The 18,795-nt window shown below is 37.2% G+C and overlaps 1 protein-coding gene across 15 annotated transcripts in view; it reads left to right on the top strand.

Annotated features, from left to right (window-relative positions):
• Nucleotides 1–18,452, top strand: part of IKZF1 (IKAROS family zinc finger 1) — a 127,913-nt gene extending 109,461 nt beyond the window's left edge. For 3 of the 15 annotated variants that reach the window (XM_007500406.3, XM_056804847.1, XM_056804841.1), the window contains 4 exons: nucleotides 1,769–1,936; nucleotides 8,465–8,590; nucleotides 13,141–13,275; nucleotides 17,660–18,452. In XM_007500406.3, coding sequence (XP_007500468.1) covers nucleotides 1,769–1,936; nucleotides 8,465–8,590; nucleotides 13,141–13,275; nucleotides 17,660–18,366 — 1,136 coding nt within the window. In that variant the 3' untranslated portion in view covers nucleotides 18,367–18,452. The remainder of the gene's footprint in view (nucleotides 1–1,768; nucleotides 1,937–8,464; nucleotides 8,591–13,140; nucleotides 13,276–17,659) is intronic. The other 12 variants (XM_007500409.3, XM_056804850.1, XM_056804844.1 and 9 more) reach the window with 5 other exon arrangements.
• Nucleotides 18,453–18,795: the final 343 nt, after the last annotated feature.

The raw sequence follows: 18,795 nt of genomic DNA, 5'->3' as shown, positions 1-18,795 counted from the left end.
AAATGAGAAGTTAAGATACAGAGAGAGAGAGAGAGAGAGAGAGAGAGAGAGAGAGAGAGAGAGAGAGAGAGAGAGAGAGAGAGAGAGAGAGAGAGAGAAATCACAGAAAGAGACAGAGACAGATAAGAGAGAAGAGTATGAGAATAAGCAGACTGGAGCAGAGAACAATAGAATGAATGAAGAGAGAAGTTAAGAAAGAAACTCTAGGTTTTTTAAAAGACTTTTTAAAAAGTTACTTCTATAAAGACTCGTTGTCATGACTATGGTTCAATTTTGGCTCTATGCCATTATGGCTTACATCTTGGAGTTTAGATACTCATCAGATTTTTAAAATCAACCCAATGTGGACTTTTCTAGCCCAGATGGCCTTTCATCTACCATTGACTATGAATCTTTAATTGACCTGAAGCATGTCAATCAGTTGTTAAAGAAGGTCAGAATGTCAGATTCTGTCTCATGGAAGTCTAGCTCAAGAAGTAATTCATAAGAAAAATAAATATTATTAAAATATATTTGAAGGTATCTTAAGGTCATGACAATCTGAGTCATGTAACACTCAACTTGAAGGGTTCATCTTCAAAAAGACTTAAACTCAAATGCTTTTCCATGAAATATATGAATAAATCATTCATGATTTAAAGGGTTAAATGAAATGTCCAGCTGGTTGAGTCTCAGAACTCCTGAGAATGATAGCAGCATATAACATTCTTTTCTTATGTAAATGTTCACTAGTTTGCTCCTTTGTTGAAGCCCAGGATGCTATCTATCACACTTAGAAAGATCTACACATTTTTTGAATCACATAATTTGGTTTCAGAAGAGATTATAAATATTACTTCCACACACTCCAAAAAATAAAAACCTTAATAATAACAGTTTAAGCTATTAAAGTCTTTCTTCTCAAGTTAATCTTACTTCCAATGAATTTAGAGAAATAAGAATTTTATGGTTTTAGGATATGAGGGAAGAGGCTATGAGAAAAGAGAGAACAGGCAACATTAATGCAACTCTGATTTTATTATCCTACCATATGGAGAGATAGGACTTTTATTTGGAGACAGTTTCCTTCATAGTATCTTAACTTCTTATTTTATTCAATCTTTCTTTCTGTCTCTCATTCTTTCTCTCTCTCTCTTTCTCCCTCTCTCTCTCTTCCTCTCTCTCTTTCCTGATTTGGCTGCTTAGGGACAGACAGGTAATGGAGAAGAAATTGAAAGGGAAAATACAGGGAAAATGTAAATGAAAGAAGTTATTATAACTGTTATAATGAAGTGCCTTTCATTTAAATATAAGAATGTAACGCTGAAATGAACTTGTGATCCTGAAATGCATTTTTAATGAGTTTCCTTTTTATTTTGCTGCTTCAGTGGCATATTTTAAAGACCCTTTGAAAAAAGCCACATTAAAAACCCCACCAAATGCCACAACACGCAAAATTGGATATTGGTTTATTCCAAAACTGCTGATCAGGAAGAGTGGCTCTTCAACACAAAATGTTGCAGTCACTTTATTTAAATGAGTTTGAATTTGCATTGTGATGTGCCATTCTGATTTAGGAAAAAAAAATTAGATTTTCAGATCAAATTGACCCAACCAGTGAAGCGTTAAGAAACTGGCAGGTTTAGTCTGAAAGCCTCATGTTCTATCAAACCTGCAGCCGGTAGAAGTCATGGAGCACCAGTGGGAAAACAACTTTTTCACTGAAATCTTTCTCTTGTTCCTGTGTTAGATTTTTGTTCTCACATATTTCTTCCTCTCCCGCTTGCAGGAGAACGCCCTTTCCAGTGCAATCAGTGTGGTGCCTCTTTTACTCAGAAAGGCAACCTCCTCCGTCATATCAAGTTGCATTCTGGTGAGAAGCCCTTCAAGTGTCATCTCTGTAACTACGCATGCCGCAGGAGGGATGCCCTCACAGGTCACCTGAGGACTCATTCGGGTAGGTCCCTTATGAAGCAACACCCATGGGCCCTTAGAAGCTCAGCTTCCCCCTCTCATTTCTAAAATTACTGAGGACATCTTTCCTGCCGCCATTTGTGTTTGTTGTATTTCACAATAGGAAGGGGGACCTTTAGGCACTAGCCTTAATTCAGGCTTCAATCCAGAGTTTCTAAGTTCTTTTATCAGAAAAGTTGCAAACTTTCTCTACTTCAACATTATTATCCCTTTCAATAGTACATTGTAGAAGGTGCAAAAGGCTTGTTGGGAGTCCTGCCTGAGGTGGCACATTTCCAAAGTAACCCCATCCCTGCCTTTGTCTGTCAGCTTGATCAAAGAGTTCAAAGTCAAGTAGAAATACTGTTGATGCCAGTGGTATCAAATAGTTATCTCAGATAACTTTTTCAGTCTTTTCAAATGCCCAGCCTACTATTGTCTTTAATCTAGCATCAATAGTGAGGTTGTTTTGCTTTCCAGAAATGATTGATCAAGTCCAATTTGCTTCTGCCACCATTTGGGCAATAACTCCCTGGAACTATGGTCTTAATAATTCTTTGAAATCGATTAAACCTGGATTTAGACAATTCAGATCAGAGCCACATAAATGAGAAGAGTCTCTCCCCAGTCCCTCTTTTTTCCACCCATGTAAGACTACAATAGTTGTTCTGGGTTCTTAACTATCCCCTTATTAATGCTTTCTGGAGTCCTAGAGAAATTCTAATTTTTCCCACCTGTTATATCATCATGTCTTTTGCTCCTTGAAAAACTAGCTACTAATAATTCATATCTTCCCGAAGTTAAGCAGAGAGTAAAGTACTTTGTTGAAACCTCTTAAATTAATAATATATAATGTAGTTTTTTGATTATTTATAGTATTTTAAAGAGTCACATTCAGTCAATAACATTCAACGAGCATCCACAATACAACAAACGCTTATCCTAAGTACCTTGGAGGCTAGTAGAGGTGGGATGGGCAGTGGGGAGAGAGATAGAAAGAAATAGGAAACACAGTCCCTGTCCTCAAGGAGCTTCTAGATTCATTTAGTCATTTTACTTCATCCATTCATTCTGTAACTCTTTATGAGATGTTCCATAGTGTACTAGCAATTCTGATGTACCCAAAGTTGAATAAGACATAAGCCTTGCCCTGAAGGAGTTAGAGTCTAGAAGAATGTACAATAATAGTCTACTTCATTTTATACAAGGGGTGAGTGGAATCACTTCTCTGTTTTTCCTAGTAGTGATGAGTGAACATGAAACTAATGAAATGGGTGACCTAAGAGAGTATCCAATAGCTTGAAGTCACTGGTGAAGCACTCCGTGAGCTTTTAAAGTTTCCTTTATTGGACTGCAAATCTGAGAAGTTGTTATAGTCACTTCCCAAATAAATCTCATAAAAGGTTTTGAGTTTAGGCAATGATTATTATGATAGTTGGGGGTTTTCCTGGGCAACAACAGGATATGGAATCAAAATGATGGGCCTGCAGTAAAGGGAATGAAAAAAAAAAGAGAAGTGGGGCTTGTAATACTATGAATGAGAGTTCTGTCTCCATTCAGCAGTGCTAGCTCACACACTGAAAGCAAGGCATTTAATAATAATAAATTAATAATAAAACTGGTTCTCTACCAGTTAAACAGGCATAACTATTCCAGTTATCCACCTACTTAACAGGAAGGCTGTGAGATTTAGTATTGTCTGATGCCTGCATGAAATCTTCTTAAATAGAAGATCTAAGTGAAGACTTTTAAGATTCTTGTAGGAAAGACACTTCCTGAATTGATTGTACAGTTACTGCTATAACTAGGTAAACCCGTGAATGGAAGTGGAACAAATTCTGCATGCTCTTGTTTCTGGGCTGAAGAATATAGGTGGAGTAGAGCTGGAGGACTCGGGGAGCAAGAATCTCCTAAAGGAAAGTTGAATCCTTTAGCATCAGTTGGTATGAGCCTTCCCTTAAAACCAGATTTAAAACTCCCCTTTCTAGGCATTTTAAGTCAGTGAAATCATACAGTAAATGAACATCAGCAACAAGACAGAGAGAAGAAATCAATTCTACATTTTACATCTTTCTTGGATAGTTACATAGGAAAATGAACAGTGTGCCTTGGGATCTGTGAGATCATGTCAGCTGTACCAGTTATAATAGCCTTTAAAATAATCACTTGCCTCCTTGACCGGGGAAGGTAACAAGTTATTTGAGTGAATAAGGTTTATTTTATTAATTAATCTACTTCTCATCTACATACTAGGGAGCAGTGCAGTACTGGCTCTCAAAAAGGCATAGCTACAATTTGAGAGTGAGGATTTTTAAGTATTTGAAAGGGTTACCAAGGACAGTTTTGAGTTGAGTGGCTGTTAATAATAGGATGTGCAGGTCTATCACCTTGCCCAGACTTTGATATGATGATGAATTCCAAATGTGCCAAATGGAATGTAATAAGAACAAAGAAAAGATCATCTAGTCTCCCAAGAGTCTACAATGAAAAGAAAACTGAACTTGGTAGACGAAGACTTGTATTTAAATCATGCCCAATTCAATAAATATTTTATTAAATACCTTGTATATGCAAGACATTGTGGCAGAACACTCGCTAGCTGTGTCACTTGAGCAAGTCTGAGACTCAGTTTCCTCATTTGAAAATAAGAAAATTAAAGACTTGTACTGCCTGACTCAGGGTTGTAAAGATAGCACTTTGTAAGCCTTAAAACATTTGAGGAATATGAGTTATTATTAGCCTGACTCTCTTGTTTTTACCAATCAGAAAAGGGGTAGTCTGCATCCCTCATTTATCAAATGGTCAAGATACACATATAGGCCAGTTATCTCTATGCCGTCCTTCATTGGCATGACAATACCTACATTGGTTTAAAGACATAAATTTCCATTCTAACAGAAAATCGGAGTGTGTAAACTGAGAGGTTTAGTGATATTTGAGAGGGTTGGGCCATTTGTAGAAATTTCGTGTCACTTGGCTCATCACTGGCAGCTGGAAAAGTTCCATTTCAACTAATAAGAGAGACCCAGGACTGGGAACTCTTTAATTCCAGTGTAAAGTGATGTTGATTTCTTTTACATCTGGTTATAACATTGAATCTGAGACAGGAGGACAATTAGGTGTGGGAACTGCCCCAGATATTATTCCAGCCTCTTGGCTGCTAATTTTACATGAGGCACAACAGTATCTTGCCCCAATCGTGACTAATTACTTAAGTAATCAGACATGACAGGCAATGCATTTGTGTGCTGCTTTGGTACACCTTAGCTCATATAGTATGGAGACTCTAAGCTAGAACAAAATACCACGGTGAGAACACCAGAATTTATCTAGCTCTGATGACTAACTTAGTATCCTCTAATATTACTGGTACCGACTCCTAGGGAAACTATGATTTTTGCTGTTTCCCAGATGTCTCTGTTGAGATTTTACTAAAGATCAAGTGACTCCTTAGACCTTCACTCTTCCCTCAATAAAAATAATGATAATAGAAGTTGAGAATACTATTATTCAGTCTCTACATAAGATTTTCTACCATAGGACAGCATAAGGAAAAGAATATTGGATCTGGAGTCAGGATATCCAGGTTCAAGTACCACTTTGACCTTGAGCAATACTCATTTTTTCATCTATAAAATGGAGAAAATAGTGCCTGAGAGGCACTGTTAGTTTGAGCATTTTCTAAGCCTTAAAGTGAACACATAAATAGGAGTCATTATTAACACAGCAACCCCTTCATATGTAATTGTTATGACTCCTCTAGACATAAGCTTTTCAGTAGACTATTGGTTTTCACAGTGAATAAAATCTCTCCTGCCACCTAGATTAAATAAATGTCAAAAAAAAGGAGACAGTCAATAGCCTTTATTGGATGCCTACTATCTGCCAGGCACTGTGTGCACTAAAAAAGTCTAGCACAAGGTAAAGAATATTGAACCTGGAGTCACAGGACACAGGTTTGAATCCTGGCTCTTGTGGGCAAGTTACCTCTCCTCCATAGACCTCAGTTTCATCATTTGTAAAATGAGCAAATAGAACAAAATAGCCTCTCGGGCCCCTTACAGTTTTAGTATATATGATGCTACTTAATAGCAATTGACTGGTGGCTTGGTTTAAGGATCAAGCTAAGCCGGAGCCCTGGAGTACTTTGTATCCCATCATTGTTAACAACATATCCACCATATACCTTCGATTTAAGGAATATTCCTAAAGATCACATCCCTTACAGGGTTATTACAAGTCCACAAGGGGAAAGATACTCCATCCATTCTTCCACTCAACGAGCAAAGGCTACCCATCTAAATTGCTGAGGCAAAGGTTCCTTTCCTGTCCATAAGTTTGTTCCTTGCCCTCAGTCTCCTGAATTATGCCTGAGCTAGACTAAATTATTTATGCAGGAATTGTAATGTAGGGTCCATTTCAGAGAGGAGATCAGGGAAGAGCCCCATTCATAAACAGCTTGTCTTCTGGAATGGCACACAAAAACAAAGTGATATCATGGGAAAACAAATAGCCCTTGCTACTTGTAGCCTTTTAAACTACTAGAGCAGTACGCAGGGAGATCTGAAGTTTTATCTAGCATTTTGACAAGCGATATTGTTAAATAGAGTGTGCTAAATGTTACTTTCTTTAGATTTAATTCAGTAATCATTTATTAAGTACCTACTATGTGCCAGGCACTGTGCTAAGGACTTCAGATTTTTTTTAATGGCACTTGCCTTCAAGGAGTTTACATTCATAGAATTTATTGAAAAGAGCACTGAACTTGGAGTCATGGTACCTGAGTTCAAATTCTAGTTTGGTCATTTACATCTGTGTGACATAGATAATTCACTCAATCTCTCTGGGCCTCAGATAAAATTAAGGAGCTGGATTAGATGACCCTGAAATTTCTTTTTAGCTCTAGGTTTATGAATCTATAATGCCACCTTCCTTCCTTCCATAATTAAATGCTCCTGATGTCAAATTTTGGCCTCTATTGCATAGCCAATAATCGCCATATTGATCTACGATTTTGGTTGGTAGGTTGCTTTTGTTTTTTTGTTTGTTTTTTTTAATCCCAGAGGGTAAGCTGTGATACCCAGACCTAATTTTCAGCATCATCTTAAATTGTATCACTAAACACCTGGAATTTTTAATGGTTTGATTACCTTATAAAACTTTATAAAACCTTATAAAACTTATATAAAACTAAATGCACTTATGTAAATTTTTTAAACTATTTTATCTTCTGTCTTATAATCAATACTGTGTATTGGTTCCAAGGCAGAAAAATAGTGAAGGGCTTAGGTAATGAGGTAAGTGACTTGCCCAGTATCACACAGCTAGAAAGTGTCGGAGGCTAAATTGGAACCCAGGACCATCTATCTCTAGTACTGACTCTCAATCCACTGAGTCAACTAGCTGTCCCCACTTATGTAATATTAAAAGGCCACAAAGAAGAATTACAGTATTTGCATTGAATTTCATATCCTTTTTTTCAGAGACTGAAAATTATGAAGAAAGCTCCAAAGTTCCATTTGATCAATAAAATTCAATTTCCTTGAGCCTTTGTAAAATGAGGCCTGGTTGTCATGCTTTCTGTTATTATCACTTAAAATTTAGGAACAGCTAGATTATTGGAACCCTGGTGTTTAAAAAAAATCACAAAATTCCTTTGATTGAATTAGGTCTTTGGCACATTCGAGTAGAAAAGCACTTTTTGGAACATAAAAGATTCATTTGAATAGTCATTCTTCTGACGTGTTCTGAAAGTGGCATGGTACCAATACTTTGTCTCCCAGATAATTATGCTATCCATCTACTCTCCCTTTTTGCAATAGATTTGGATATAACACTGTGCTAGCCTTGTTCGGAATATAAATTCAGTGTTGCTCCCTGTTCTATAGACTTAACTCTGATTGATCTATAGTGGAAACCTTTCCTATCCTCACTCCCAAATTCCCAGACTAATGATAAAGGTTTCAACTTGAAATGTTACATGGCCTATTATGCCACTTTGGTGAGAAAAGTTAATTTTACTACTGGGATACTATAAAAATATAAATAAAGATGAGGGGAGCTGGGTGGTGCAGTGGATGGAGCAATGGCTTTGAAATTGGGAAGACTCATCTCCCTGAATTCAAATCCAGCCTCAGACACTTAATAGCTGTGTGGCATTGGACAAGTCTCTTCACTCTGTTTGCCTCAGTTTCCTCATCTGTAAAAAGGGGTGGAGAAGGAAATGGCAAACCTTTCCAGTACCTTGCCAAGAAAACCACCAAATGGGGTCAGGCAAAGTCAGATACTGCTGAAATGACTGAACAACAACAAAAATTAGGGGCTGATAGGCTTGGCCACAATGTAGGAAACACTCAAGTGTTATACCCCGGTTCAGTAGGAGCCTTTTGGCCAAATCCATATTGCCTTTCTAAGCTCTTAGAGAAGAATTCTGCTTTTTTTTCTTTCTCCTAATGATGATATTGTGTGCATTTCCATTACACTCAAGGCAGACATTTAATTGGGGTCTCAAACTCAATTGTGTTTTCTGCAGTTGGTAAACCTCACAAATGTGGATATTGTGGCCGAAGCTATAAGCAGCGAAGCTCTTTAGAGGAGCATAAAGAGCGCTGCCACAACTACTTACAAAGCATGGGCCTCCCAGCCACTCTGTACCCAGGTAAGAGCTCCAGGAACCCAGACCCACCCTACACATGGCTCTCTCCTTGTCTAATGGAGCCAGTCCAAGAATGTCCCCATGGAAGTAAGTCATTTGGAGAATACACCTTTACACGTACTCCATTCTCATTCCCAAGGCAACATTGAAAGGATTAGGGCATGCATCTTGTTGCTGATATGAGAGGAAGCATGTTAGCTAGCTAGAATGCTGGACTTGGAGTCAGGAAAACCTGGGTTTTGAATTCCACTTTAGATATTTGAAGCTGAGTGGCCCTGGGCAGCTCATTTAGCCCCTCTGAGCCTCATCTGTAAAATGGGGATGATAATAGTAGCACATAGCTCTTGGGTGAGGCCAGAAGGAGTTACAAATATAAATAATAGTATCACTCTGGCTATATTCCAATGAGCTGGCTAAACTAATGGTCAGATGGACTCCCAGTATTGTTGCAACTGTAATATAGCACTTTGTGAAGGCTGTTCAGATCAAATAAATTATATAAGTAAATAACATTTTATATATAAACCTAGACTGTATAAAATAAACTTAGGGCCTTTTCCTTTGTTCTTTTTCTTTCTTTTTTTCCTTTTTTCTATTTTAAAATACTGAGTCCTATAGATCTTAGGCTTATGCTTCATAATTAGTGGAGCTATGAAATCTCAGTGGACAAATCATTTCTGATTCAAATATATCATATGAGTATATCCCTAGGAAACAGAGCACATGGGTCCCAACTGATAGCCCATATGTTGAAATGGACAGAGTGGTACAGTGGATAAAGTGCAGGGTTGGAGTCAGGAAGACTGAGTTCAGATGTGGACTTTAGTTGCTTACTAGCTGTGTGACCCTGGGCCAGTCCCTGTCTTTCTGCCTCAGTTTCCTTATCTGTAAAGTAAGGAGAATAATGGGATTGTTGTGAAGATCAAATAAGGTAATAATTGTAATGCACTTAGCACAGTGCCTGGCACATAGTAAGCGCTATATAAATAAAAGCTATTACTATTACCAAACATTTGCTAGGAAGAGTTTTTAGAAAGGACTTCTCTGCATCAGTTTAAGAAGAGGGCAAGGCATCTGCAAGGAAGAGAGTAGAGGGTGTAAGGTTGGCTCTCTTTTGAAAAATGGTGCATTTTACATTTCTTTTTGAACCTGATGGTTAAATGATGAAGCAAAGGTTGCTTTCAACCTCTGAGCTCGGACCCTCCCTTTTTCCATTGCTGTGATGGAGTAGTACATGAATGAGTTTCATGTGTCGTTAAGATAATACGGACTAGGTGAGCCTCATAGTTACATGGCAGGAAGCCAAGTCAGGACAGGGCATGGTGCCGTGAGTTGGTGAGTTGAACCCCTTTCTAACTTTGCCCAAAGATTCAAAAATTTAAAAACAGAAAAGAGGAAGCCAACTTACTTGGGTACTAAATGCTAAATAGAAGATTGATTATGCCTTAGTCAATTCATTAGCTAATAATACAGGCTATCACCCTAGAATTGTAATAGTCAGGATTTTGTTCTTTAAAGTTTACAAATTTAACAGCTAATTCTAATTCTAATAACAGCTAAATTCTAATAACTTTGGGTGGACAGTTTGATTTAACTGCACTTGACAGGTGAGGAAGTTAATTAAGATTTAGACAAGGTATATGACTTGCCCAAAGTCATACAGCCAGGAAGCAAAGGAGTAGGGATTCAAAATCCTACCTCTCCTGACTCACAAGACTAGAGGGGGTAATAATAAAATATATATTAGGTATCCCAAAAAGTGATGATTTTTTTTGTATTCTCTTGACAAAGAAAATGGCAGTATTTCCTAAGGAATGATTTTCCATAAAGCGTTATGACCATGTTTGCATGTCTCAAAAGTTGAATGGAGTTTATTTTCCATACAATATATTTTAACTCTTGTCTCTGTTCAGTATAGCCTTGAATAATACTCTTCAAAGCCACTATAAATTCTTTGAAAGCAGAGACCTTCTCATAGACCACGTTGATATTCTTTATAATGCTTAATATGGGGCTATAGGCATAGTAGACCCTCAGTAACTGAAGTCATATTCAATCTTGGATACTTACAAGTAGTGTAACCCAGGGCAAGTCACTTCCTCTCTTTGCCTCAGTTTCTTGAAATGTTAAATGGAGATAATAATAGCATCTATCTCTTAGGGTTGTAATGGGGAGCAAGTGATATAAGAGTGCCTGGCATATAATAAATATTATATGTTTATTATTACCATCATCATCATTATTATTACTAAATTCACTAGGCTTGGGATATTTACATCATTTACCCCAGTATTTTACTTAAAATTACCTCTGCCTTGGGGGCAGCTGGATAGCTCCGTGGATTGAGAGTCAGTCCCAGAGACAGGAGGTCCTGGGTTCAAATCTGACCTCAGATACTTCCTAGCTTTGTAACCCTGGGCAAGTCACTTGACCCCCATTGTCTAGTCCTTACTGCTCTTCTGCTTTGGAACCAATACCCAGTATTGATTCTGAGATGGAAGGTCAGGGTTTTTTTTTAAAATTAACTCTGCCTTAAATCACCCAATTCAGTCAAGTTGAATCCCTCATTTGCTTCCATATAACTATAGTTCTTAACTAAACAGGAAATCAGAGGCAGCTAAGTGACACTTTGGATAGAGCACTTGCCTATGAGTCAGGAAGACCTGAATTCAAATTCAGCCTCAGACACTTATTAGCTATGAGACCTTGGGGAAATCACAACCTCTTATCACTCAGTTTCCTCGAATGTGAAATGGAGATGATAATATTGCCTACTCCACAGGATTGGTGGGAGGATCAAAGGAGATAATATTTGTAAACCTTAAACCACTATCTAAATGCCAGAATTTGAACACATCAAATCCTTTGAACTCCAAATCTTGGGACTTCTTTCCCTAAACCATATTGCTTCTGTTTCCCCACCTTTAAAATGATGGTGTTGAACTAAACCATCTCTAAGATCTCTTATCACTCTATGATTATATGTCATATCAATGTAATTTTATATATGATTATAGGTTTATGTGATTTCTTATAATTTATTCAGTTAAATCACATACGCACCTGAGATTCTATGTGTTCAGAGTAGGAATAGTTTTTAGGATATGTGTCCCAGCAGAGGGCAGATATTGTTATCATCTTCTAGGCCACATTTCTTCATTTTTTTCAGTGTTAGGTAAAGTCCTTAAATTATAGTCAACCTAATGGATTACTATTTCATTGGGGATACTCTATAAGCATGCATTAAACCAAGGATTCTTGATCTTTTTTATGTCACAGGCCTCTTTGGCAGTCTGATGAAACCTATATATACCCCCTTCTCTGTTCTTAAATATTTAAAATCTTTAATGGGAGGAAGGTGGCACAGTGGGCCTGGGGTTAGAAAGACCCGAGTGTAAATCCAGCCTCAGACACTTACTGGCCTTGTGACTCTAGACAAGTCACAACCTCTTCCTGCCTCCTCTGTAAAAGGAAGATAATAATAGCACTTTACCTTCCATGCTTGTTGAAAAGGAAAAATGAGATAATATTTGTAAAACATTTTGCAGTCTTAAGGCACTATATAAATGCCATCTTATCATCATCATCATAATTAAATACATAAAATAAAATACTTAGAATTAAAAAGGAAACCAATTTCATTGAAATAAAGATGTATTTTTTCCTATGCAGGTTCATAGCCCCCTCCCAAATCTATTCACACACCCCTTGAGAGTATATGGACCCCAGGTTAAGAAATTCTGCTTTTAAATCCTTTTTCTTAATGCTCATGATTAACCAACTTGTTTCTGCATTATTTTTGGAATACTGGAGGGAAAACCATAAATTCCTATACCCAGTGGTTGGTCAGTACTTAAGTAAACAATACCATTGGATGAATTAAAATTGAATTTAGTTTTCATGGCACTATTCCAAGAAATTAGAAAGGACTATCATCTCTGAATGTCCTCTCTTTTACTGATTGACCATCATTAAGCCACGGTACTCATTATTGAGATTTCTTAGTGATTGTGGAGATAGATACCTTGAATATATAAGATTCAATAGAATTTACCCTTCACAACCCTGAGCCTTTTGCAGTTGAAGCACATGGAACATTTGATGCTCCATTTGCAAAGCAACAACATGTTTCTTTGTACTTGGATTCCTATTGTTAACACTGGAATGTATAATGAGCACATGGGAGGCAGTGAGGTTTAGTAGAAAGTATATTGACCTGAGGTCTAGTCCCTTGTCTGCAAGTACCACACTGGATAATATTGGGTGTGTTAACTCTGAGCCTGAGCACCTTCTTCTATTGACAATAAATTATAGTCCCTGCCCTACCCAAATTACAGGGTTATTGTGAGGATCTACCTTGTAAAAAGTTAAGTGGACTGTGCTAAATGAAAATGAAATAGATTCTAAAAGTTGGCCACTACCATCATGAGCATCAAAAGTCAACTAGAGGCTTCTACTAAGTTATCCAACTTTACTGAATTGTCTTAGCAGAACGGGCCCTTAAACTTATTGATATCTGTGTTGCTGACCATTCTGATTTCCCTTGGCTTTAGTCATTAAAGAAGAAACCAACCATAGTGAAATGGCCGAAGATTTGTGCAAGATTGGATCTGAGAGATCCCTCGTGCTGGATAGACTAGCAAGTAACGTCGCCAAACGTAAGAGCTCTATGCCTCAGAAATTTGTGGGTAAGAGTTCAACGTTTGATGTCTCTTAAAAACCAAACATGCTAATCGGTATTTTCAAACTTGCTTTATGCTAGGGGATAAGGGAAAGACAAAACTTAAAAAAAAAAAAAACAGGTAAGCTGAATGTTTCTTCCCCTCTCTAGGCTCACTTATAGACATTAGTTGGTGCTTAATAAATGTTTATTGATGGATGGAGAGTTTACAAAATGCCATCTCTTTTGTCTTGATTTTGTGTGCCTTCCATCTATATTATTTGCAGGGCCCTCTAAAGATGGGAGCAAATCCTACTGGTTCAGAGTGCTAGGCTATGTGGAATGTAATAAATAATAATTGTTATTCCCATTTACACAGAATTCACAATTACACTGTATTTTATCACCCTTCACAGTAGTTTCAAAGAGTGATCTTATCTCCTGACAGATAAAGAAAGCAAGGCTCAGAGGCATTGAGATCTGTGCCCAGTTTAACAAAGCCAACAAATAATGAACCTGGGACTCAACTTTCTGGCTTCTGGTTCCAAGTCCAGTGTTCTTTAAATACCATTCAGAAATCGAGCTAAAAAGAGCTGCTCTTTACTTCTTCAACTTCAGCCTCTGAAACGAAATCCAAATGCTTTTAGTAAATTAAAATCAGCATCTACTTCAGTAATTTATATGCTATGATCTAGATATGTAGTATGGTGGCAAAAATGCTTAAAAGATCTTTGGATTCTCACACCTAAAGGCATCATTCCATAGAATTCCTCTACATGCTTCTCTGATAAGCCAATATTTGGAATATTGTCTTCATATTTCAACTCATCCGTGTCATCCCCTCTACTAGACAAAAGAAAAAAGGGGAAAAATACATACATAAACATTCATACGTACATATATAATCATAGGAAATGTGAAGGAATTCCAAAAAAAACAGTGGAGGAGGAAAAGAAAACAGGAAAAGAAATCAATGGGGTAATCCCTCCCTTTCAGTGACAGGGAAGCTACTTCTTCCCAAGGCAGTCCTTCCATCACAAAGTTTTTCTTTTTATTGAATCCAAATTTGCCTCTGCAACTTTCATCCATTAATCCTAAGAATTCTGAATTCTGAACTTTAGTTCTGCAGCAAAAGACATTCAGTTATGTCTAGGACTAGTAAAATATGTGCCTTTCCAGTATATTCTGTAACATTTAAAAGCTCAATGAGGTAATGACGACTGCTCCCTGTATAGATTCAGAATTATTATGCCATGTTTACCTTAAGCTTATGTGAACAAAGGCACCACCCACTTTCTGTTTGTAAGATGAATATCTGTCCATTAGATAGTTTATAGAACTCTTCGGACTTGATTAACTTTATCTGTAAGAATGATGATGACTTATTAAAACTTTCCTCCCTGTTAGATTCTAAAGATCGTTGGTTCGGTAGATAAGGGTGCATAATCATAAAGCAAGTAACTGCTAAATGAACCCCATTATCCCACGTTAATGACTACAATTGGATTAAAATGAATGCAAACTCAAGGCTGAATATGCAATTACAGATAAGAAAGGAAGCTGGAATATGGCAGTCTTTATGGGACATTATAGTTTGAGAGAGAGTATACATGTTACCAATGGTTAATGACCACAACAGAGAAGTCTAATTTGCAAATTCATGAATCATGGTTCTATTTTTATATGTTTTATTTATATATATATATATATATATACATATATATGTAGTTACTCAAAAAATACAACAATGAAAGTAGATATTATCATACAGGAAAGCACTGAGACTCTTGTGAAATGTAACACAATCAAAGTGAAATCATGTTTTTAGAAATTTTAATGTTTTATTTATGAATGAAAGCTAATTGCTTTATTGAAGGTAGAACATATCACTTAAAACAAATAATTAGCTTTTTAGAACTTAAGTAAAATATGGCCCTAAATAATGAATGTACCACTTCTTCCGTGTTGCGGAAATTAACTGACATTTGGTCTTAAGCCATATCATGCTTATGACATGTATGATGACAACATATAACAAAGGAAATTGGTCTTACTTCTTTCCTAGTGAAATTTCTCATCTAAATAATTGGAAAACTAGCTTATAAAAACAAAATTAGAACCAAACAGTTGGCATTTCAATGAGAGATATGTTCCTTCTCTTTCAAACTGTTGCCCTTCCTCTCTGTAATGCCTTTGGTTTTATTTCTACCTTCAGTTTCATACTTACTAAATGGCCTTCTGTTCTCCACTGTTTTTTGATTCAAAAAACATTTGTTAAAGCACCTACTATGTGTATTGCTACATTAGGGAATGGGGATAGAACGTCGTCTTAGGTAGTTATGTTCTTTCAAGGATCAATATTTATAGACTTTGCCTTCCCAAATCCCCTATGGCTGAAAGAAGTCTCTCTCTCTCTCTCTTTCTCTCTCTCTCTCTCTCTTTCTCTCTCTCTCTCTCTCTCTCTCTCTCTCTCTCTCTCTCTCTCTCTCTGTGTCTGTCTCTTTGTCTCTCTGTCTCTTTATTTCTCTCATTCTCCATATATATGTGTGTGTATATAGATATAGATATATATTTCCTATATTATTCAGCAACATCATTTATCTGCTATATATCAAGCACTGTGGCAGGCACTGGAGATACATAGACAAAAACAAGACAGTCCTCACCCTTGAGAAGTATATATTCCCTTGCTACACTTCTTTTACTTCATGAAAGTTGACTTTATAGCATCCTTAATTTTCTACATCATACCTCCCTTTTCAGTCTAGAAGTACCTTAAGATTAGGAAATGGAGTGGTTTTTTTGTCTTTACATTTCCTTCATCTGTGGATCATAGAATCATAAATTTAGAGCTTGGCAAGACATTAGAGCCCATTGCTCTCCACTTTACAAAGGAAACTGAAGTCAAGAAAAGTGATATGATTTTCCCAAGGTCATATAGGTATGGGTTGCAGGGCCAGGATTTGAACCCAAGTTCTCACACTTCAACTCTAGTGCTTTTTCCACTGTACCATATTGCTGAGCAGATCACCTTATAGATAGTAGGCACTTCACAAAGCATTTTTGTTGTCATCATTGTCATCATTATCCCCCTGAAATTAGAGATTTCCCTGAGATTAGAAATCTAGTTGGTTAAAAATTATGAGGGGGAAGGGAACTAGACACAAGAAAGCAAGCAATTCTAATTAAAAGCCACTGTCCATGGTGTAATTATGATGGTAATTGTTTTTAAAGCTCTCGACTATCACACATGAGTTAAAACATGACACAATGCTATGAAATGAGTCATTGTCATTCCTTCCTTAGGATGAGGAAACCAACACAAATATGGTAGATGAGTTGCACTCAACCCTTCATCAAGTCATTGTCATAACCACAAATGGTTCCTCATTCCCAGGATTATACTCATTGCACTACCAAATGTACATTAAAATCTCAAGAGTGAAACTTGTTCATTTTATCAGGGGAATGTTGGGGATATATTTTTTGTCCAAGATGATAGAGAAACTATTATAACTGAAAATCAATAGGATATCCTTAACTGATAGAAATAGGTCCTCAACTAATAGTCTCTCTCCCTTCAAAAGATGCAGAAGAGGCAGCTAGATGATTCAGGGGAGAGAGCTGGGACTGAAGACAGAAGGTCCTGGGTTCAAATCTGGTCTTAGATATTTCCAAGCTGTATGGCCCCATACAAATCACTTAATCCCAATTGCCTATCCCTTTCTGCCCAATACTCAGAATCATTTCTAAGACAGGAGATTTTTTTTAAATATATGCAAAAGATGATGATGATGATGATGATAATGATGATGATGATGATGATGATGATGATGATAATGATGGATGAGATCTGCAGTTTCATTGGTATAAGGAACTCCTGAATGAGTCAATTTACTCTGCCAATGGAAACTTTCTATACAACTTTTAGAGAGTTGCCTACAGTGGCAAAGGTGAAATGATTTGCCCAGGGTCACACAGCTGGTATGTGTTGGAGACAAGACCTGAACACAAGTCTTCCTGGCTTTAGGTTCAGCTGTCCATTACAGAGTGATAACATTTTATAGCACTTAAGGGTTTGCAAAAAAACTGTATATACATTATCTCATTTGATTATTATTATAATTATTTAAAATAATTTGTGTAGTATACTTGCCTGCTTTTTAAAAAAGTGTTTCCCTAGAATACTTCCCAGTGCCCCAAAATTGTTTAAATAATTAACAACTATTTAATTAAACAATTAAAAATCATTGCCATGTTGATTACTGTTTCATATAATCAATGTGCCTGCCCAAAACATAAATGTTTAATAAATTCTTGTTGACCGACTGGCCTTGGTTCCCAAAAAAGGAAAAAAAAAAGTGCTTGAGAAATTCAGTTTTCAACTGATAATTGCCTATTTTAATCACCAGGTGAGAAATGCTTGCCAGATATCCCATATGATGCCAGTGCCAATTATGAGAAGGAGAATGAAATGATGCAGACCCATGTCATGGATCAGGCTATTAACAATGCCATCAGCTACCTAGGGGCTGAATCTTTGCGCCCACTGGTGCAAACGCCCCCAGGCAGCTCCGAAGTTGTACCAGTTATCAGCTCCATGTACCAGCTCCACAAACCCCATGCCGATGGCCATCCACGCCCGAACCACACAGCCCAGGACAGCGCCGTGGAGAATCTGTTACTGCTCTCTAAGGCTAAATCCATCTCCTCGGAAAGAGATGCCTCCCCAAGCAACAGCTGCCAAGACTCCACAGACACAGAGAGTAATAATGAGGAGCGGAGTGGCCTCATTTACCTGACAAACCACATAAACCCACATGCCAGAAATGGTTTGTCCATAAAAGAAGAACACAGGCCCTATGACGTCCTGAGGGCAGCAACTGACAATTCCCAAGACGCTTTCAAAGTGATCAGCAACAGTGGGGAGCCGATGAAGGTCTATAAATGTGAACACTGCAGGGTCCTTTTTTTGGACCATGTGATGTACACCATCCACATGGGTTGCCATGGCTTCCGTGATCCTTTTGAATGCAACATGTGTGGCTATCACAGTCAGGACAGGTATGAATTCTCTTCTCACATTACACGAGGGGAGCACCGTTTCCACATGAGTTAAAACACCCTTCTGTGCTAATGTAATGTGAGGGTTGAATGTCTAGAGTTGCATGAACATCGACGCATACCAAAAACTAAAAACAAAAAGGAAGAAAGCATCATGAAAATGAAAGAAGTAGATATCTATTTTTCTTCCTTTCACAGCATGTATTGGCTGGTTGTAGAATTGCAACTCAGTTTTTCTTTTTCTTTTTTTAAGAAAACAAGATTTTTATTGTTAGTTGCAGAGGCAAATTTTAGAGCATAAAAATTATTAGTTAATGCAGGTAAGATGCTTTTGTAGACTGCTAGATCAGATTCCTATTCCCTTCATTTTTGCTTCTTGTGAGTATCCCTTTTCAAAAAAACAAAAAAAAAACAAAAAAAAAGCTAGTTGCATAGAGAACCCATCCAAAAACAGGACAAGGCCTGGGAAAAAAAAAAGAGCCCA

This window comes from Monodelphis domestica, chromosome 7 (assembly GCF_027887165.1).
Source record: "Monodelphis domestica isolate mMonDom1 chromosome 7, mMonDom1.pri, whole genome shotgun sequence".
In the NCBI taxonomy this organism is placed as follows: Eukaryota; Metazoa; Chordata; class Mammalia; order Didelphimorphia; family Didelphidae; genus Monodelphis; species Monodelphis domestica.
Note: the sequence above shows the minus strand (reverse complement) of the source record. Positions and strands in the feature narration are given on the sequence as shown.